Genomic DNA, 22633 nt, shown 5'->3' with positions numbered 1-22633 from the left:
CACATTTTTAAAGGGAAATTGCTCTTTTTCCTTTAAAGTACTTTTAAAAATATGCAAAAATATGAATGGGAGTGCTAAAAGTATAATACGTATCTTAGAATGAAAGCATGTCTTTTCTTGCTTTAAAGTGCCATATAGGGAATGACATAACTCAGAGCCACTTTCTTTAAAATCCAACGTAAAAGGACTGTTACGGAATGAAAAGTCTGCACGGCTCCTGGGAGCAGTTCAAGTCCGCTACATGCAACTCGGGCTACAAAGCACTCAAGACTTGGTAGCTTTTCTGAAATTTGAGTCCCCATCCCATATTTAATGGAGATTAACATTTACAGGTGCATTTACATACACTATAATACAGGAATGATGTCCCTTTGCCCGAAGATAAAATTGTACATTTCCTTGCTATTTCTTGGTTCCAACTTGATAATTTCTTAAGATGGTAAATTATATAGTACTCAGCTAAAATATTTCTTCATAAATAGTTACAAAACCTGCCAAAACACAAGGGGGAAAGTATTTTTTGTTCAAAAAAATGGACATTCGAATGTCACACAACACAAGAAACAATGCTTAGAGACATGTTATTGTTTCCAGAAGAAAGTGGGTCAGTAAACTACTAAGCTGAGGACAAAAGACTACCCTTCCCCAGGATCACAGTGCACAAAAAGCAAAATGTCAAACAACAGTACCTCAAAGCAAAATAAAGGTCTGAGGATGAAGCCAGCTCACTTGTAATCCTGTTAAAGAATGAGAGTCACCGTTTAGGTCCAATGTACTGGAAAACATTTGCTAGCTCAGAATGCTCTATTTGTAGAATCTGCTAAGAATTCAACCAAGGATGCCGAAGGCATTCGCCAGCTGAGGCTCGTTTTTCTGGAACCATTTCTAACATGGGGATCAGGAAATCTGTAAACTGTGCAGCATCTTCATGGGGCCACCCATACTTTTCCACAAGGACGTCAAAGAGGCTCCAGGGCTTCAGCTTGGTGATATGCCGCAGTTCTCCTACAGGGAAGAAACAGGCAGGGTCAAGAAAGCTCCCCATGTGCATTTCCCATGGGTGGTCCAGCCAGACGTGTGAGGAAGCAGACACCTACCTGCCCGACACTAAGCAACACCGAACAAGCCACCTTCCCCCTCCCCACCCAGGCGATCACCCTTCAAGGTCTATGCGGCTGTGTGGTAGTATTTCAAGTAAGCTTAGCAGATGCAAATAAAGGGTTCATCAGAAAGGGAACGGTTCACTCGAATCCGCTCCAGGCTTCTTTAAATGAGTAGAGGTGCTGAGTCTGCCCAGAGTGTTCTTTCTTTTTTTTTCTTTTTAAATTTATGTGTACATCTTTTTAGTCATCTCTACACCCAATGTGGGGCTCAAACTCACAACCCCGAGATTGAGAGTCGCGTGTTCCTCCGACTGAGCCAGCCAGGCGCTCCCACCCGGAATGTTTTCATTTGCAAAGAATGACAAAGGCACTCTCCCTCCAGTGTGGGATCTTTTGCTCAGAGAAAGCTTTAAGATACACACCCTATAAACCCATTGGCCCATTATTTCGCATGTTACCCTGCAAAGAAAAGGGAGTGGTTCCCTCTAGAGCAGCGCTGTTAGACCTTCTCTGACGGCACGGCACAGCTGTACTTTGTCTCACTATCCGACATGGCCGCTGCCACCTGTACGTGACCACTGAGCCCCTGAGATGTGGTTATCAGAGCGATGAGGAACCGAAGTTTTCCTCTGTTTAAATTTAACCAGTACTAGCTAGGGGCTACTGGCCCAGGCAGCCCAGCTCTAGAGGCCGACCCGAATCCAATACCACTCATTTCTACACATTTGCTGTAACATCTAAGAGGTCAGGACATCAAATCTTGAAGATGAAGTCTGAAAATGTGCTGGCTGCAACGTAAAAGCGTAGGTTACCAGTAGCCCCGACTAACAAGCAATAGTGACTGCCAATCCAGTAGATGGTCCGAGAACTTTGCCTTTTCCAGGACAGGAAGAAAAGTTGTCTCAGTCCAACTGCCAAAAGGTGAGGATACCTTTCATTAGGAGTAACTCCCTTTCTCTTCCAGTGAGAACTTTTCACAGGACACCCCACCCCTGTCCCTGGAGAGGCCTCGCTGGATGCCCGCCGAGTCTTCCCGAGCAGCTCCCACAGCTGAGGGAAGTGCTCCTGGGGCCCAGTCCCTGCACGTGCTCGGGGCCCGGAGCCCCCTCCTGTGACCGCCATGCGGCTGAGCGGGGCGGACACCTGGCCCGCAGGCCTCCTGCCCGGGCCTGGTCTCCTGTCCCCTCCCCCGGCCAGAACCTGAGCCACCTGAGCCACCGGGACGCTTCTCACGGTCTCACGGTCTGCATTCCCGGGGCGCCCGGTCTGCCTCACCCATTTGTGCATCTCAGTTTAGACCACCCCCCTTTCTTTACTCACAGACAATAGAAGAACGTTACGGAAAATCACAAAACCACAAGGAGAAATGACCTGTATTCCACCCACAAGGATTCTTTCTTTTGGCCCACACGCTCTTTCAGTTGCACTCTTATGAACTGGCCTGTCTACGGAGCCAAGAATTGTGATGTGCACAGGATCCTGAACAGTATTTCCCATTCGAGGGATGGCGTGTAAGATACTCTGAGGATGGAGAACAGTCTAGCACGGCGTGCGGAACTCTGTCGGGTCTACGTCACGAGGGAGGTGGACCTGCCATCGGAGAGGAGAGTGTCCCCTCCCGTGGAAGGAAGACCGCGTCCATGAGCACGGGGTCTGAGAGCCGCCACTCAAAGTTCCTCCCCTTGCATCTGGAATCGCAGCTCTAGGGTAATAACCCCTAGTAGCCACCACCCCACACCCCAAAATCTCACACACTGCAAAATTATAGGTACTTGCAAAATTACAAATGCTCGGTAATAGCAGAATGGGGGTTAAAAAGCAACAAACCCAAGGTCCATCTGCTGGCTGAATACTATTTAATACTGACTTAGTAACATGAAGGGGAATTACATGGCACAATGTTTGGTACGAAAAGAACAGAAGAATCGAAGAATATGATCACAAGAGTAATTTTCTAAGATGCAAAACAGGTGCCCCCAAACACCAGCTTTGCTACGGATTTTACAGTGACTGTGGCTCTCAGCAGAGCAAGGTTAAAGAAAACTAAGAAAGTTCACACAGAACAAGCTAAAAGCAAGTTTTCTGGAAAGGGGAGAGACTTCACTGACCTTCATCTCTTCTGACCAGGAACAAACACGCCCCGGGTTTGTGAATGGATGCACCTGCTGAGAAGCACAGTCTGCCCAGAACAAGGAAGGAATGAATCTCTTTCTGAGTGTGCCAGTTTAAAACTAAAATCCATCAACAGGCATCAAATTAAGTACAATCTTCTATGAAAAGAGAGAAGCTTTACTGAGACAGACGCCTTAAAATCTGCATAATAGTAGTGATAAAAACAATACACTGGTGAAAGGCCATGAAAATCTACTGGCTATGAACCGATGCAGGCATTTCCAAAGAACAGAATAAAATATCTAACTTCCTTTGACCAGGTAATCCCACATAGAAAACTATGTGCAAAGATGCTATCAGGAAAACAGGAAACATGCAATATGCACAAGAGTCTGAAGCACCAACTGGTACTGAATACATAATAATACTGCGATCACAGAATAATGAACTGCCTCCAAAAAAGAATATGTGGACCATGTAAATAGCTGGAAAAAACTAATGCCAAGAAAAAAACAGGATATAAACTTGCCTAGGCCCTACGATTACATGTACAAGTTATGTTCAATGCAATACGAAACAGTCTTCTAAACAGTTGATAAAGTATGATTTCACTCATCCATGGAATTTAAGAAAACGAAACAGATCAACATAGCGGGAAGGAAAAAAAGAGAAAAGAGAGAGGGAAACAAGCCATAAGAGACTTTTTTTTTTAAGATTTTATTTATTTGACAGAGAAAGAGCACAAGCAGGGGGAGTGGCAGGCAGAGTAAGAGGGAGAAGCAGACTCCCCGCCGAGCAGGGAGCCCGATGCGGGGCTCCATCCCAGGACCCTGGGATCCTGACCTGAGCCGAAGGCAGACGCTTAACGACTGAGCCACCCAGGCGCCCGGCCATAAGAGAGTCTAACCGAAAGATAACAAACTGAGAGTTGATGGAGGGAGGTGGGTGGGTGGGTGTGTGTGGCGGGGGCGGGGGGCCTAGATGGGGGATGGGCATAAGGAGGGCACTTGTGATGAGCACTGGGTGTTGTAGGTAAGTGACGGATCACTGAATTCTACTCCTGAAACCAATATTGCACTGTACGTTAACTAGAATTTAAATAAAAATTTGAAATAGAAATAAAAAGAAAAAAGAAAAAAAGAAAGAAAACGACAGTTGATAAATGTTATGTAATAAACCCTAAGCCCCCAGGCCTGTGCAGCGACCGCAGGACAGCCTCACCTGGTGAGGCCCTCAGGTCCCCTCACCGACTCCAGCCCCGCGAACCACACACTCGGAATACAGCCAATCCACCACCACCACTTACAATACAAAATCAAGTAATAAAATGCTTAAGGGAGAAAAAAAAAGAGACCAAAATTGAGACCATTTTTTCCCATTTGTTCCTATTGTACAAGTAGCTCCTGACAAGTCAACAAATTTGTACCTTGATGATTTTTTCTTGCCTAGGAAAATATACCAAGATAGGTTTCACTCAAAGTTTGCAAATAACTAGACACTTAATAGTGACAGTCTTTATTTTTTAAACTGAACTTCTTTTTCTTCTTAAAGAATGCCGAGCCCAGCAAGGCCAGATGGACAGACCTGCCCTCAGCAGCAGCCCCCAGCCCCACACCCCCCCAAAGTCAAGGCTTTGGGACTGCAAATATATTTGCCAATCCCAGATTATCACAGTGCTTTTTAATTTTTATTTATTTTTATTTTTTAGAGAGAGCATGTGCACACGTGTGCACGAGGGGGTGGGGAGGAGCAGAGGGAGAGACAGAATCCAAGAGACAGAGTCCACACCCAGCGCAGAGCCCGAAGTGGGACTGATCTCACAACCCTGAGCTCATGACTGAGCTGGTGGCTCAGTCAGTTAAGCTAATGACTCTTGATCTCAGCGTCATGAGTTCAAGCTCCATGCTGGGCTCCTCACTAGGCATGCAGCCTACTTTAAAAAAAATTCTCAGTAGAAAACAGAAGGATAATCCTCCATGACCTTGAAGGAGGCAATGGTTTCCTGATGAGACATCAAAAGTACAAGTCACACGGGGTGATGGGCACCAGGGAGGGCATGTGCTGTAACAAGCACTGGGTGTTATATAAGACTGACGAATCACAGACCTGGACCCCTGAAACCAATAATACATTACATGTTAATTTAAAAAAAATTTTTTTTAAAGTACAAGTAACAAAAGAAAACGTAAAAGGTTGGACTTCATCAAAATTAAAGTTTTATACTTCAACTATCACACATGCGCATTCAAGAGAAATAAAAACATGTCCACACAAACATCTGTACAATGTTCACAGCAGCATTATTCCTAAGAGCCAAAAAGTGAAAACAGAACCCGCACGGCTGTCAACTGACGAGTGGGGCCAGCAAGCACGGTCTCGGCACGCACACAGAGCCGCAGGCCCGAAGCATCGGAGGGACTGGGAGAAACTGTCACGACATCCACACACTGCAGGATTCTATTCACAGGAAGTGTCCAGAACAGGGAAATCGCAGGGGGCAGAGAGCCGATCAGAGGCGGCCGGGGGTGAGGGTGCGGAGAACACAGAGCGAGTACTAACAGGGTCAGGCTTTCCTGTTGAGAATGAAGACACTCTGAAATCAGATGGTGCTGCCGGCTTCCTAACTCGGGAATACACTAAAAACTACTGAACTGTACACCTTAAAAAGGGTGAGATGTATGGTATGTAGATTACATCTCAATAAAGCTATTATTTAAAAAAAGGTATAAAGCTTACAACAAAATAATAACTGAAAGAATCCCAACACTGTTGATGCATGCAGTAAAAACAAACACTCCACTAATTAGCCCCTCATAAGAAACAACAGGACTAAATGGGAAGAGCTATAATAGGACTTAATTGAACCTGTTATGGCAATAATTTCACTACTTTTTTGGCATCATACGCTCAAATTCAAAATGAAACAAAACACTGATTCGGACTATGATCGGCTGTGGCCAGGGGTCTCTTCTCTTCCACAATGCCTGCCATGTTCGGTGTCACGACAGTCGGCCCCCTTGGTGCCACATCATCACTACAGCACCCTCCCGTCTTGCACCCCAACCCTAGCCGGGGGGCCTTGACCATGCAGCCTTCAAACAGGGCCCTGTGTGAGGGTGCGGGGGTGCCACGGGGCCGTCCCGGGCCGAGAGGAACACAGCGCCACCTGCTTCTGGCTCACAAAGGTTTCCACCTGAAACCAAGGCTGAACAGGGTTCAGGTTTCCAAATATATTCAGTACTTATGGTGCCCACTCTGCAGTCGGCTGTGGGGATCCCGCGCCAAACAAGACACAGCGAACCCCTGATCTCGCAGAGAATCTCACAACTCAGAACTGATGTTCAAAGTCAATGTCGTGAAAGTCGTCCACGTTTTAAAAGTTTCAGACTCACTAGCGTGAGGACCTTTCCTAGTGACTTGCACCGCGTCCAGCTCCCGCGGAGATCAGCCCCGGGCTGGCGGTCCCCGGCGGTCCCCGGCACCCCGCAGCGACCAACAAGCGCCAGCTCGCCACGCCCAGCCCGGCAACAGGGCCGCGGAGGCCCCACGCGCCCCAGAAATCAGGCAGTCTGGTGATCTGGGGTGATTCCAGGGGGAAGCTAAAATCCTTCTAACAATTTTCATCTCAAACACGCAAAATGAAGAAGACAGAACACAGCGTCTCTTTTAAAGAGTTCCCTTCAGTTCTCAGTCTGTCCAGGCCAGTCACAGGGGACGCGAGGGCCGGAGCTGCGAACGCTCTGCACATGCAGTCTGTGTGCTTTGAAATTTCCAATTGCAATTTAAGGTCTTTGGTCCAACACACACAGTCACTCCCACACATTCCAACACACTCGATGGCCTTACCTACAATCAAAACGTTTTTTTAAAAAAGTCAACTCCTCTGATACTTCCCTTCTCAGCACAGTAAGCTTTACTAAACTGAGGGGGCCGACGGGTCTACATGACGTCTGCTGAGCAGCGCAGGGCGGCGGGCTCCTGACTGGGCTGTTTGTACTGCCATCACTTGAGGGCTGGGGCGCTTCTGGAGGATGGCTCGCCTCCTGGGGACGTGTCCTAGCCTGTTCTGGCTGCCATCGCAAAATACAACTGAGTGGCTTATAAATCAACATGAATTTCTTCCCCACGGTCCTGGAGGCTGGTACTCTGAGGTCAGGCGGCCAGCCAGCAGGGCTGGCTTCTGCTGAGGGCTCTCTTCTGGGCCACGGACTCCTCGTGGCCTCCTCACAGGGCACACGTGGCACGGGAGCTGTTTGGGGTCTTTTCCACAAGGGCTCCACCCTCATGACCTTCTGTACTTTCCAAAGGCCCCATCTCCTAATACCATCACCTTTGCGGGGGAGGGGGTAGGATTCCCACATATGAATTTTTGGCGGGGGACATACACCTTCAGGCTGTATGAGGACAAAACAGGGACAGAATTCACAGAGATGCTTATTTCTTTTTTTTAAGATTTTATTTATTTGCGAGAGAGAGAATGAGAGACAGAGAGCATGAGGGGGAAGAGGGTCAGAGGGAGCAGCAGACTCCCTGCTGAGCAGGGAGCCCGATGCGGGACTCGATCCCGGGACTCCAGGATCATGACCTGAGCCGAAGGCAGTCGCTTAACCAACTGAGCCACCCAGGCGCCCCGAGATGCTTATTTCTACTGGGGCACATCTTAACACACTGATCAAGATGACTTTTATGAGTCATCTTTGGTGGTTAAGGTCCACATCTGAAGGAGTAACTTGCTGGTTATTAAACCCTAACAGGGTGAGAACAGGAATTATACCCTCTGCCAAAAAATCCAACTCCATTTAAAAATTCCTGGCCAAGAAATAATTCAAACTAGTAACAACCATTTTACCCAGAATTATAACCAAGAAGATGTCACTGAGCTGCACTTGATCTTCAGCTCTAACACACAGAGCCTACTCTCCTTCCCTGGCCTCCTGGTGGGGATGAAGTCTGCTTCCCACCCAGGAGGGCAGAGAGCGCAAAAATGTGCTGTTCACTCCCTCTCAGCCACTGGCTGTTTTCCAAAGTGACATAAGCAATTTAGTAAGTTTTTTATTTTGCTTTTCTCTATCAGTTCTGGTACAAAGATATTTAAAAAAAAAATTTTAATGGATACATTTAAGATCTCATTACTTCCAAAATGTATATTCACACACATTACTTAGGGAGGCGTGCCAAACCCATTTTTAACGTAACATCCTTCCCCTCGTCCTCAGGGACATGGTGAAATCTGTTTTCATGACAGGCCCTCACTCATCATAATACTATTTCTGTGACTTCTGTAGCAACCCTAAATCCCTTCTCATCTCCAGTTATTATAAATAAATAATGATCAGGACCTACGTCCCAAATCCCAGTCATTTCAGAGGATTTCCTGCCTCATCACAAACTCTCCCTCATATCCAAATGAAGGAAAAAAAGTAACACCACGTCGAAATGTTTTCGGTCTACCTTTACCAAGGATGCCAAATGCATTTCCACTGTGCAGCTCACCTTCAAACAAGCTCCTCAAAAAAACCCCCACGCACACGATCCTAAAGCACACATGCATGACCTGACAACCCAGCAGCACTTCGTACTCCCATCGGGGAGCAGGCAGTGGTCATGCACAGACCATGATGGGTCCAAGGAGCGGCGGTGCTGACAAAAAGGCCGGCGGGAACACCACCTTCCAGCACCGAGGACTACAGGACAGGGACCTGTAACCCTGAAACCTGCCGGCAACCCGTCATCGGGTTGCCATGCATCACTCATCAGCCTGTCCTCGAAAGACAGCACCTGCCAGGTGGGGCAAGGCGAGGCGAGCGCTCCGGGCCCCGTGCTGGGTCTGGGCTGGTCCTCGGCAGGTGCCGTCCCTGGTGGTCTGGGGCTCAGGCAAAGCCCAGTGGGCACAAGGGGCTCAGAGCGGCTGCCTCCAACAAACCTGAGCACATTACTTCAGATAACTCCTGCAGCTTCATTTTCTCACCGTTCAGGCCCCCTCCTTTTGTCCCTGTTCCTCTTCCTCCCCAGTGTGTGCAGTATGCAGTTCCCAACCCACAGACAATGGACTAAGAGAATCGCAGAGCCCAGGCATTCTAAGCAGCTCCTTGCTGCAGAACAACTAAAGGAAATAGCCCCGTGTGCCTTTATCAGCTGTCGGTCCCACCATGCCTGATGCCCGCGTGGGAAATGAGGCTCCCCCACAGCCTGATGCTGGAACCTGCTCATGCGCCTACGGCACAGACTCTCTGCTTGGCTAAAGGAGCAGGTGCTGTGGTCCAGTGCCCTGCAGTGCCTGTCCCCTCCCCTGGAGCATCTGTAGGTCAGTAATATCCCCTCTTTCATGACAGACTGGGCTGGTAGCTCTTGGCCCCTCCCCCTCAAGCCTCCTAGGTCCACATGTGAGGGGAACCCCCGGGCTCGCTCATGTGACCCAGATGCGAAGACCACATAGATTCTAGGAACCAAAATTAATACAGGCTATATCTGAAGAACAGTTCCCCCTGACAATCTTTTCTCCTGTGATAAGCTTTTAAAACATAGTAAGAAAATAACTGCACCTAGTTACATATTTTAGAGGTTGCCCACTGGGTGATCCCAGAACAGCTGGGAGTCGTGGTCGCTGTGCTCAAAGTGGGACAGGAAACCACCAGCTTCGGCACGGTTAGTTCTCAAGTCTCCGTGCATTTAACAGGCATATATAGAGGACCAAATGGGGACTGGTTAGGTCAATATCACCGAAGGGTATAAAAAAGAATATCTTATCTATCTCACAGGAAAATAGAAAGTCAAAACCAGTTCTCCAAATCTGGCTAAAGCAGAGAGGAACAGAGTACCAAGGACTTTCAAAAACTTCTAGGAACTGCATGTCCTGCTCACAACAACTTTAAAAGTTCTTTATTAAAAGGTGTTGCAGCCCTCACCCCCCGCCAAAAAAATCCAAGCTGGAAAAACATGAATTAAGAGGACCAACATGGGCGCCTGGGTGGCTCAGTTGGTTAAGCGACTGCCTTCGGCTCAGGTCATGATCCTGGAGTCCCGGGATCGAGTCCCGCATCGGGCTCCCTGCTCGGCAGGGAGTCTGCTTCTCCCTCTGACCCTCCTCCCTCTCATGCTCTCTGTCTCTCATTCTCTCTCTCTCAAATAAATAAAAAAAATAAAAATAAAAAAATAAGAGGACCAACATGCTCACACAAAAGAACATGGCAATGGGGAGCGGTCCTTTAAAAATAAATTCCTGAGGCTTTTGGGTATTTCAAAAAACTGATCACTAATTAGAGACTATACAAGGCAAAGAAACGGCTGTTCAGGGTCCCGTCAAGGGAAGATCAACAGAACTGTGATATTAAAGTAAATCAGCTATAACGCAGTGTGAATAATGCAACAGAACAAAACTTGATTTCTCAGAGTGTGGGGTGCAGGGTTTCACAGGCCCATACCCACTCCCCAGCAGCTCAAACAGACCCAAGACGACACACGGAGGGACATTCGGTCCGGTCCCCAGGCTGCATCTACTCCATGGCAGAAATGCTGGGGGCTCCAAGAACATAGAAAATGGAAAGTCTAGCTGGTTCCTAAAAATCACTTAAACTTTTTACAAATCCACGAATATACAGATTGGGCTTAGATTAGGAGAGGGAGGTGGGAAGGAGACCAAGGGTTTCAGGAGGGTTGTGCTCTTACAAAATCCGTACTCCACAGATAGGAGATGGTGCAAGCTTATGTCTTGGGAGCTTTCTTCAGCAGAATTCCCCAGCTGTAAAGGTCCAGGTCTTTCTCCACTGCCCAAATGGGAATGCACAATTTCTCCTTTTGGGAGAGGATTATGCTGAAAATTAGCGTTGCATAAATACCGTTACCTTTTCTGGTGAAAAACTCCTTGGAATATTTCCCCAACATAGCGTATTTTCGAGGGACTTTCCCCAGCAGTTCAATGATCAATGCTATGTGATCTGCATTGGGAAACATTGCCAGCAAAACAGAAACACACGACAGTTTAATCAGTACACTGCATGCAGACACTGCGACCGCCCGCGCAGACAGAAACAGAGCGCGACCTGGATGGTGGCCGGTGCACGGGGCGACCACAGCCCAGGCTGGGTGTGGCCTTCCCTCTCAACTTTTAAATCAGCAGAGGAATTCTGCTAGGTTGCTTTTTGAATTTAGGAGACAGGTCTGTCACCATTAATGCTACAATGAGCAGCCGCTATCCCGTTTCTGTCTGCATCATGGCGCTTTTCAAAAGGAAGAGGTACTACCTCTGCGATTGAAGAATTCCCGAGAATATTTTCCAGACAGAGCAAAGTGCCTTGGGATACTGCCTAGCAGCTCTATGATGTGGGCTATGTGGTCTATGGAGGAGAGAAAAAAAGGATACGGGAATGGGAAGGGCATAGGGAAGGATGGGATAAAAGAAGAGGGGAAAAAATTGAAATTAGTAAAAAATCAGAAATCGATTCAAATCAACAATGTCTGCGCACATCCATGCAGAGGCTCGCGGGGCTGGCGGGCCTCAGGCACCGTCTGGAGCATTCACGGTGACTGGTGCCAGCCCACCCCAGGCCACCCCAGCACTGCAAGCAAGGAAGCATGGAGATGGTCAGGTTTACAGCTGGAATTCAAGCCAGAATTCCCAGGTTTTCAACTCAGCTCCCCAACAGGCAAGAGCAACGGGCAGTAGATCAGTGGACGAAAGGGCCGCAGAAAGGCTCTGCGGTCCACACAGCCTGTCCTCTCCTGGCCGCTGGGCACCAAGCCCGAGGCAAGCAGGAGGGAGGGGCGAGCTCCGGCCAAGAGCTCTCCACGGAGCTGCCCAACCACTGTGCCTGAGGGGGCTTCAAGCTCAAGGAAAAGCGTTTGAAAACCAAAACACAGCTCTATTTCAGTACAGAAACATTACTTTCCAGAAGCTCAGGCCTCTCAGGAGACCCAGCCTCAGATATGTGGCAGGCAGCGATACTCACCTTCATCTCTGGAATAGTCCTCCCCAGAATGCGGTTCAAACAAATAATCTCCCGTTGCCAGCTCAAATGCCTAGGATACAACAGATGACATGCTAAGCACTCTGTGAAGCGGCCCCAAGGCAGCAACTTTCTCTCCTTGTACAAGAGACCTACATTTTATGAGGATCTGATCAAACCAAAGAGCTTCTAAAAAAGCTCAACACCAACTTTTTTCTTGCTTCCAAAAAGTTCAAAGAAATTTCAGAAATATTCTACATCTTCCTCTACTGGAGGATGTAAAGCCTATGCCCCTCCCCCCCCCATCTGGCAGGAAGCACGTCGACCAGCGGCCGTGTGCAGGCATGGCTGGGGACCGCACCCCCACTCTGAATGGCGGGACCCGGACTCGATCCTGGCCCAGGGCGGACTCATGCCTGCCCTCAACCCACAGGCTCGTCTGGCCCCCGGACATCAGGTGAAGCCAAGACCCTCGTGTCTTAGTAACCAAGAGCTATTTTCAGCGTCTCATCATTTCTTTCATTTCTGATTCAACCGAAGGAAAACCTAGAGCCACAAAGAAGGTTCTGTGGCTCCTGCCCTGTGCCCTGGGCCAGGAGGAAGCCGGTGAGGGGGACAGGGAGAGCTGGCCTGCCTCCTGGGCTGCCACTACCTGCCCACCCCCCAGCATACCAGCTGCAGGGGGGAGGCCCTAGTGTTTCCGTTTCTGCTGGGCAGTCTTCTCTCCTGGCCCTCGAGAAAACCCTCAGCCCTCAGGACCATGAGTTTAATCTGCTAACGATATATAAAGATGGCAACTGTCGTTGCTGTGTGGATCCAATACCATGTTTTGAAAATCTTTTTTTAAAAAGGAGAAGGCTAAATCCTATTTTTGGCTTTTGTACACTTCTATTCTGTATTAGATCTTGCTGTCCTGAAAAGCACTCAGGGGCCTGGACCCCGAGCACTGATGCTCCCGGCCCTGCCCTCCCGCATCCCCCCATTTCCTCCCCAGGCCCTGACCAGAGTGTGGGGGAGGGGCTCGCCACCACGGCCTTCCACAAACCAAGGGTGGGCGCACGCGGTCCACGACCACGTCGCCTCACCTTTTTTTTTTTTTTTTTTTTTAAAGAAAGGAGGGAAGTGGGGTGACAAGATGGTCGTCAGCTACCCCGTGAGAGCACCAGTTCATGAACTCAGGCTCCCGCAGGACCTGGACACGCCCAGTGTCACAGAGAGTCAGCTGGTCACGCGAGCGCCGCAGGGCCAGGGAAGGTCCTCACCTGGGGCCTCTCCCCTCCACCCAATGAACAAGAAATATGCATCTCAGATCAGGGTACAAAACCTCACACGTGGCCACAGATCCAAAGGGAACAGTCGGATTTCATGGTGAATGGCCAGGGGAGTCTTCCCCGCCTGGGACGAGTCATGAGGAAAAGGGGAGACCCTCCTGGAGGAGCCACTGCGGGAGCCCCGCGGCCAGTGCCACGGCTGCTCCTTATCCCTGCGCTTGAGCCCTCGCTCACTCTTCTAGCTAGTTTTCAAAAACATTTCAATCGGGTTGAGTCCAATTCTTACAGCCTAACACTAAAATATGTTAACTGAGCGTTCTTTGAAAGATGACCATTCTGATTAGCACCGATGTTATTTCCAACGAAACTCTCAAATCAAAGAAGCCCACAAAGAAATGATTTAAAAGAAAAAAGGAAGAGGAGAAGTACGACGGAGGCTCTCCTGTCACATTATCGGCTCCTAGTTCTCTGAAGAGGGATGAGATTTTCCTAACAAAAAGGACCTGCTCAACGAAGCAGAGGCAGGGTCACACTGGAAATGTGGGCCTCTGGGCTTTCCGGCCTGCTTTCATGCAACTCACGAAGTCACTCCCAGCACACCCTTTATGGTTACTAGTTTAATACTTGGGCTTGTTAATGCTTGGGAAGCGTGGATTCCTCCTCTGTATTCGACCAGATCCCCTACAAGGACGTGCCCCCGGACCAAACTCTGTTCTCCAGTTCTGGGAAGACCACACGCCTCTTTCTTGAAATGCCGCCCCCCACCATTCTGAATAAATAAGGGCGCCTATTCTTTCTGTGATGTGCCCAGTGCTGAGGAAGGAGAACGAAGTCTGTCACACTAGCTTTTCTTACTCCGAGGGCACTCACTGGGGCTCACTGTGGAGCCCGCAGAAGCCACCTATCCTGGGGCCCTTACACACAAGTGCAGAGCAGTCCATCCCTCAGCCCACAGAGAATTTTTAGATCACCCCCACTTACACCTGGAGGGCCCCCAAAACTCAAGAAAAGGAAAAGAGGTTCAAAAAGGGACATATTTCAGTTACTCTGCCTTATTTTGTTGCCCGCCTTCCTGACAACAGCGAGGACCCCCATCAATGAGCATGAGCACCAGCTGCCTCCCAGTGGCTCTCAACTCCACTCGGGCGTCTGTAAGACTTAATGCCATTCATGTCATCAAAGGACTCCACGCCACACCACCACCACCCATCTGGAGCTTTAATACAGCTTAGGATCATGAATTTAATATACTGTTGTACTTCTAAACTTCAGCACAAAGATGGGGTGGGGAAACACTGCCTTGTGTTTACCAGGTTCTCTAGAAAGAACAAAAGGGACCTCTCAGCCTCTCAGCCTCGCCCTTCGGGATGGAAGGTGGGGGTGGGGAATAAGGCTTGCCCCCTTCCAGGGGGAAAAAAAAATTCACCCTGACGACAACCAACTGATTTAAAAATTAAAAAAAAAAAAAAACCCACCCAAATAGCCCTCGAAGCCCTGAGGGAGTTTACACCTAATCTGGGGGAAGAGGAGGTAGGAGAAAGGAGACAGTCTGCTACTTCTGTATCACGGTTCACAGGAGCGGAAGTGGCCAGGATGCGGACACCACGTGAGGGGACAAGTCCTTACCTCATGGAAGGCAAGACAGACAACCTGGTACAAAAGTGTACTGATAGCTCCACCATTATTCTCCTACCTCTGTGATCTTGTCCTATTTTTCTGGTTATATCACCAAAATTTAACACCCCAAATTAGAAGCACAGGATTTCAGAGTTCAAAGAGCCCTCAGTCTAATTCAGGGCAGCCTGGTATGGCCCCTTCTGTGTTGCTGAGGACACGTAAGGCTTGACCTCACCACATCCTGAAATGGAACATTTCTCTCCCTCCCTACTGACCCAGCCTCGGGCTCCTGCAGCTTCCAGGGCCCCCCACCCCCTGCCCTCCGGAGTCCCGGCCCGCCCTGTCCCTCTCCGCACAGCAGTCTCCGAATTCAAAGCAGCCATCACACGCCCACCAATTCTTTTCACCATTCTTTTCCATACCTAGCCCAACAAGCCCTAAGTTTCTGATACTCACTGAAAAACTTGGTTTTAAATATTATTATCTGGTATGATTTGTCAGAGCAAAGTGGCAACAGAAAGGCACACTTTCCGATCTATTTGGCCACATCTGTTGCCTGAGATCTTGATAACTTCACACAAACATCTACATTTTTTCATATCATCTCGAACCACGCTTTTTACTGTAGCATCGGAGGGCATGCAGCCCGGCAAACTCCAAAGATTTGTTAATCTCTGAACAACAGATAATGACGTTTATTTGTCATTGCTCTTTTTAGTAAGAAGACAAATGCCAAGTTTCATACACAAAGACTCTTGTTTTAAATATATCAGAGAATTTGCGGAAAAAAATAAAGTAAGAAAAACACGAAACAGCACCCCAAGCAAACACACACACACCCCCCACCCCCACCCCCCGGGCTAGGAAACAGGGCCAAGAAAGAGAAACTGAAATTGGCTTATGGATGAAGCCCACTCATGCTCAGCAGTTAAGTGAGAAAAAGATGCCCCGGTGAGGGCCTGGGGCGCAGTGTAAACACAAGCAACCTTGCGATGCAGCCAGAAGAGATGATGACACACGGGTGAAAGAAGAGGTGTGTCCTGAGGCCCTGACAAGACACGCCTGCGTGTTCTCTCTGGGAACAGACTCAGTCAGAGGGGATACGTGCAGCTACTGTGTCCCGAAAGTCAGTGAACAGCCTACAGCAATAAGCCAGAATATTCTCTGGAGTTTGCCTTATAAAAGGAGAGACAGTAAACGCTGGCATAGAGGGAAATCCTTTCCTCTGCGGTAAGGTTTGTCAGAGGTCACCAAGAAGGGTTCCCGCCTTTCGACCTCAATCTTCCCCTCAGACACCATGGCCTCATCGTCCTCCACCGCACAAGTGAAGGGCAAACCTGCATACAGCCTGCAAGCTTTCGGAAACCAGGAAGCATTCCTTGAAGTGACTCTGTCACCACAGCAGAGGGTGTGATTCTCGGGGCGGTGGCCCGAACAGGGCCTTGACCAGAGACTATCACAGGACTAAACCAGACATGCCCAATCCCCGCCCCCCCACCAGACAGGCCTGAGAAGAATTCTTCCATTTCTCAAGACACTCAACACAGCAACCTTGCCCTCATCCATCCCACAGTGGACAAACCTCACAGTCGGGAAAACACAGACCACATGCAGCGGTGGCACCGTCCCATCGTGGGCAGTAAGGGGATGAGCCTCTACACAGAAGAAAATGGCCACAGCCGTTCTTACCATACACGCTGTACTCCAAATGTCAGCAGGCGTACTGTAACCTGCTCCTATCAAAACCTCTATGGATCTATACTGACGCGTCTGGATGTCTTCTGTGAAGTGTTTATGCTGGAAGGGAACACACTGTATTACTACGGAGGAAAACAGACATTAAAAAGGAAAAAAAGTATCTTCTAATACATGATCATGAGCAAAATGTTCTAGAAAGAAAGCTCTACTTACCACCCAACAAGCATTTCCCAGGTCGGCAATTTTAACTCTAATCTTATCTGCGTTCCGTGGATCCAGGGGATTCACCAACAAGTCGGCCGCCCGGGTTTTTGCTGGCAGGGGCAAACAGCAGGACAGTTAGTGCTTGGGGCAAGTGGTTTGCATGCGTGCACACAATGTTTGCCGGGCACAGTCTCCTTTTTTAGAAAAGTGATGGGATGATCATTTAGGCCTGGAACCCTGTAAGTTGAACTCAACAGAATTTTAAATTCTTGGTCTCTATCCCTGGAAGATATTTCACAAAAGAGAGCGCACTGGGCTGCCCAGACACCTCCCTGACCCAGCCTTGTCCTTTCTCCTTATATCCCTGATTCCCTCACCTCTAGGTCGACCCTACTACTCTGCTCCCTTTTGCGTCTTTCTAGCCTCTCCTCACTGCATCAGAGCCCACAACGGACCACAGCGAACCCACTGGTATGTTACCACGTGAAACACAAAGGTAGTGAGGACACGGTCCTGGGGGGCCGATCCCTTTGTAAGTGACACACAGTTCACCTGGTAACCACATCCCCTACCTCTCCTTCTGCTTGGGCTGAGCACACAGACCTCAAAGGTTAGATGATAGTTGATTAAGCAATACAGATTAAAGGCCATGGCTAATCAACTTGGGTTTAGCCCAAATTTAACCCCAGATGACCCTGAGAGAAGCTCAACAGCAGACACAGGGTTACTAGGCTTCTCAGGGCTCCTGGCGCCAGAAGAGCTTCTCAGACAAGTCCAGACCATGCCTGAATCAAGCATCGTTAACCAGGGCTCAACTGACAAAGGAAAATAACCTGACGGGGCCCAGACAGAAAATCCTCAAGTGAGTAAGCATCTTCATCAAACCTCAAACTGACCAAAAGCTTGGATTTTTGGAAAGGAGGAGATGTAACCACGGCACTTATTTATTGTAGAAGTCATTCTGAAACGGTATTGACAGACTAAACAGAAAAGTCCACTCAATGCAGAACATTAAATACCCTTTGGTTTGCTCAAAGCTGGGCGCTGCTAAAGCATACCCAACCTCCCTTTGGGTATGTCCATGCCGTGGAGCTCCAGTGCTCAAGGGCGCTCTGATTCCTTGGCATCCTCATACAAGCAGCAAGGCGCCCAGGAGCTGGGGTGCCCACAGAGCTCCCCAACATCTTAACCCTCAAGACCCACTCCTCAGGCTTGTGGGTCAGCACGGGCAGGCCAGGCTCCTGTGTTCCCTTTCTGCCATCTGCCCAATGACCACTCTCTTTATAAGGCTGCTGGTGCACTGTGGGCTTCATCAAAGGCGGTCTGAGCTGGCAGAACAAACACAGGAACTCACAAATGAAGAGAAGGAAAGCAGCAAAGACCCACATGAGGACGCAAAACGTGTACAGTGATTGGGGGATAGGCAGAGGACAGAGCTCCAAGAGGAACGTCAACACGCTGACCCAATGGATAGAGCGGCAGCACTAGAAATGGCCAGAGGAATCCAGCAGGTCACTCAATCGAGGAGAGTCAGCAGGCAAGAAAATGGAAGCTGGGGTTTGAGGAATTGGGCTCCGTAGCTCAGGAGTTAGAGCACTGATCTCGTGAAGTCTGAAGAACGGAATTCAAATCGAAGTTTCAACACTAACAAGTTGTTTAAGACTCTGGCAAGTGCCCTAAATTCTGTGAGGCTCAGTGCTCCAGAAAGAAGAGGAAGGGGCCGTGCCACCCCCCCCCAAACCAACCAACTAACCAGCCAGTCAGCACAGGAGAGTCAGAACCGTCCCCACCAACCCTGGGCTGAGGCTTCCACTGGCCAGAACCAAAGCCCCACTGGCAGAGAGCAGAGGGGAAGCCAAACAATTCTGATCAAAGGTCTAAGGAAGAAGGGGGTGAAGCTCCAGTTCTGACTAGCCCAGAGTAAGTTGGTGCCTGAGGGTACTCGCAGGGAAGGGCGGGTCTGTGATCACCACCCATTCCCAGGTGTTTATAAAGACATTTCCCAGGAGAGGAAATGCACTGTAAAAAACACAGCATCGCACATGTTCAATACAGTTTCTTTGCATTTAATCCCCCTCATTTATGATCACTAGTCAAAGTCTCTTTGGTGACAGGCGGTTATCCTCCTGGTTCAGGTTGGTCAACAGGGACCCTGCTCACAATGCCTTCCAAATAACAAAGAATTCATTTCAGAACTTTAACTGGTGACGAACACAAAGGAGGCTTTTAAAGGAGAATCTACTTGTAGTTGTGACTTCCTTTTCTCAGTGTGATGATTACCTGGGCTAGGGTACCTGACTGCATCCCTCAACAAAGCCCATTTAAACACAGGGACCCTCGTGTGTGCTGTGTACTCATACCAACTTTGCTTGGTGTGGGAATCGGATCAGCTCCTCTGACCATGTCATCATTGGGATGACCTCCAACAGCCCTTCCTTGTTCTCCGCCTTTGCCAAGGAGGGAATGAAAAGTGGGAAGAGAGAGGTGGGGAGATGTCACTTCAGGAAGGCTGGGGCTCTTAAATCATCTCTGATGACCTGGTATCTGAGTGACACCGTTCATTCCATGTGAAGCTATCTTAGAAACGAGTAAGATGGCAGTATGGTGCCTCCGAGTGAGGAGATGGCCATCATGGCTTATCTGCAAGGCACTGTGCTGGGCTCACGTGGACTCTTTATATACTTTCAAACGTCCTTACAATAAAGGCGTGGATACCTTCTCTATAAGCAGAGGTGCGGCCCCAGGCCCAGGAAGGAGCAGCACTGGGAGATTTAATGCCCGCGCCTGGCCCATTCATTCACCAAGTACTGACTGAGTCCCTTCTGTGTACTATCTTGGCACTCGGAACAGCATGAGCAAAACGTGTAAGTAAGGCTCCTCCACCACACCCCAAATTAGGAAACTCATGTATCAGTAGGCAATAGAGTAAATACAATGACTGCCTCACACGCCAGAAAGAAGAAAAACAAAGAAAGGAGATGGACGATGAGGGTGTGCAGGGGAGGTCTTTCCAGAGAAGGTGATGTGTGAGGAGAGGCCTGAACAAAGGGAGACACGAAGGGCGAGAGGCTCTTGGCAGTGGGGACAGCAGGTGCAGAAACAAGCTTGCACTTTTGAGATCTATGAGGAAGAAGCCACTGCGGGAGGGGCAGGGTGAGCCGGGGGTGGGGGAGAGGACAGTGCCAGGGAGCGAGCTGCCGGGGAAAGCTGCAGAGAGCTCCTGAGCTTTACAGAGCAACGCCTCGGGGTGCTATTCTGAGTGGAAAGACACTGCAGGTCCTCGGGGAAGGAGGGGGGCAGCAAGATGACAAGGTGTGCTTTGAAAAGCTCTCTCTGGACTGCCCTAAAGAGGACAGACCGGGAAGCAAGAGTCGCAGCGAGGGCAGCGACCTGGGTCCCTGCCAGGTGAGGGTGAGCACCTTGCAGGGAAAGCCAGCAGGACCAGATGGGATGGGCCAAGATGCACACTATGGCTCTAGCAGCTAATAATCCAAAAGGAATCCTGCCTCCTCAGCCTTCAGCGGCTACCCAGTCACTCCAGGGAAAAGTCCACATCCTTCCGCCCGGCATGTAAGTTCTTCCTCCACCCTCTCCTCCTGGCCTTTTTATTTTACTACTCCCTAACGTGTGTATGCTCTGCTGTCACGACAAGGATCCACCCACTCTGAACACAGCCTGTTTCTCTGGCCTCACGGCTACACGGTGGCAGGGGGCCACCAGCCGCCCCTGGGCCCTGGGTTACACGCAGGCAACAGAACGCCTCCCGTGCAGAAGGCTGCCCATGGTCGTCGAGCCAAAACCGAGTGCCTCCAGACAAAGGACTGGAGAAGGAGATCCTGTCCCTGGGGTGGACCTAGAACTTAACAATAGTGAAAAGGTCTGCTTGGTAAGAGATTTGGATCAACACGGAAAACGGACCTCCTACTTTGCCCTGACGGGACACTGGTGAGCAGAAAGGGTGCTGGGGATGGAGCGTGCGCTAGACAATCAGATTCTGATGGTGAGTGGGCAAAGGCGGGACCAAGGGAAGAGGAGACGAATACAGCCAGGTATCAATAAAGGCTTATCACGGCACTGACTTAGATGCTGAAGATACAAAGATAAAAACGCACAGGGCTCTCAAAGATTTTACATCCTAGTGAGGAGAAAGAGAAGGGAAATAATGAGTGTTTGGTTAAGAAGAGCACAAGCAGTAGATAAAGAGGGGGACCTGGGCAGGCTTGTGCTGGAGCTGCTGGCCGGCAACAGAGAAAGTTGGCTGAAAGGACGGACCGTGGACACGGAGGAGGAAACGTTCCAAGCAGGAGGGAAGGCCTCAGCAGAGGCACAGAAGCTGCCATGAGCACACAGACGCTCCTTATTAGATCTTGACAGTAAGCCGGGGAGAAGCTGCTAGACTTGTGATTGTGGAACTTTCTCAATGTTTACTCCATTAATAAAATATGTCTGCACATTCACCTCCCTATATGCATATTTATAAATTTTACACGCTACTGTTCCTATATATTCTGTACATTATAAAAGGCAAAAAAAAAAAAAAAAAAAATTAGTCACAAGAACGACTTGGAGACACACTGACTCCAGCCTGGGGCAGGGAGAGTACGAACTGGGAACATGGCTCTAGGAAGTGAAGAAGCATGCAAAGAGCACTGGGGTGTGTCAACAGGAAAGAAGAGACAACTGGAAGCTCACGTGGCCCAAATCTGGGACAATTTCGGCATTAGAAAACTAGAAGCTGTAAATGATTATAAGACATAATCCAAAGTGTTAATGAGAACAAAGAATCCTCGAGCACATGATAGGAAGGGACATGTGAGAGACTGCAGGGCAGGAGGCTCACCCAGAAAGAGCATGAAAGCCTCACCTTCTGCATCTCCACCATCTGGTCGCTCCTGAGTTACATCCTTTCATAATAAACCAGTGACCTAGCAAGTAAATGGTTTTCCTGAGTTCTGTGAGCTGCTGTAACAAATTAACTGAACCTGAACAGGGGGACAGGGGAACCTCCGACTCAGCTGATGGGTCAGAAGCAGCAGTGACAATATGGGCTTGTCACTGGTATATGAAGGTGGGTGGGGGTGTCTTGTGGGACTGAGCCCTTTTTTTTTTTTTTAAGATTTTATTTGTCAGAGAGAGAGAGAGAGACAGAGTGCGAACACGCACAAGCAGGGGGAGTGGCAGGGAGAGGGAGAAGCCCCCAATGCGGGGCTCCATCCCAGGACCCTGGGATCATAACCAGCTGAAGGCAGACGCTTAACCAACTGAGCTGTCCAGACGTCCCTGGGACTGAGCCCTTAACCTGTGGGATCATCTGATGCTGTCTCCAGATAGTGTCAGAATTAAGCTAAATTGTAGGACACCCAGCTGGTGTCAGAAAAGCTTCTGGTGTAGGGAAAACACCCTACACACACATTTAGTGACCAAAGGTGTCAGAAGTAGTGTGTGAGAGCGAAGGAGACACACAGAGGTGGGTCTTTCCCTAGATGAACCTACCTTCCATGTGAGAGCATTTTATAAGCACCTTCAAAGAGTCCTCGGTCGGGGTAAAAGTAAAAAGGAACAGGATATGTCTACCCTAGTAAAAAAAAAAAAACAAAAACAAAAACCCCCCACATCCTTAGGATGATTAGCTAGAGCCAATGAGTAACAAAGACGGCTCTGCAGGTCTCCCACCTGCTGGACTGAG

At 49.1% G+C, this 22633-nt stretch overlaps 1 protein-coding gene across 6 annotated transcripts in view; it reads right to left on the bottom strand.

Moving 5' to 3' along the window:
• Positions 1–279: 279 nt before the first annotated feature.
• SRPK2 (SRSF protein kinase 2) overlaps positions 280–22633 on the bottom strand; it is a 248551-nt gene continuing 226197 nt past the window's right edge. For 3 of the 6 annotated variants that reach the window (XM_021682927.2, XM_021682926.1, XM_021682931.1), the window contains 6 exons: positions 16957–17057; positions 16735–16842; positions 12161–12230; positions 11456–11548; positions 11057–11149; positions 280–1005 (listed from right to left, as the gene is read on the bottom strand). In XM_021682927.2, the coding sequence (XP_021538602.2) occupies positions 821–1005; positions 11057–11149; positions 11456–11548; positions 12161–12230; positions 16735–16842; positions 16957–17057 (650 nt within the window). In that variant the 3' untranslated portion in view covers positions 280–820. The remainder of the gene's footprint in view (positions 1006–11056; positions 11150–11455; positions 11549–12160; positions 12231–16734; positions 16843–16956; positions 17058–22633) is intronic. The other 3 variants (XM_044920163.1, XM_044920164.1, XM_021682928.1) reach the window with 1 other exon arrangement.

This window comes from Neomonachus schauinslandi, chromosome 12 (genome assembly GCF_002201575.2).
Source record: "Neomonachus schauinslandi chromosome 12, ASM220157v2, whole genome shotgun sequence".
Lineage (NCBI taxonomy): Eukaryota > Metazoa > Chordata > Mammalia > Carnivora > Phocidae > Neomonachus > Neomonachus schauinslandi.
This window is presented reverse-complemented; position numbering and strand designations above follow the sequence as displayed.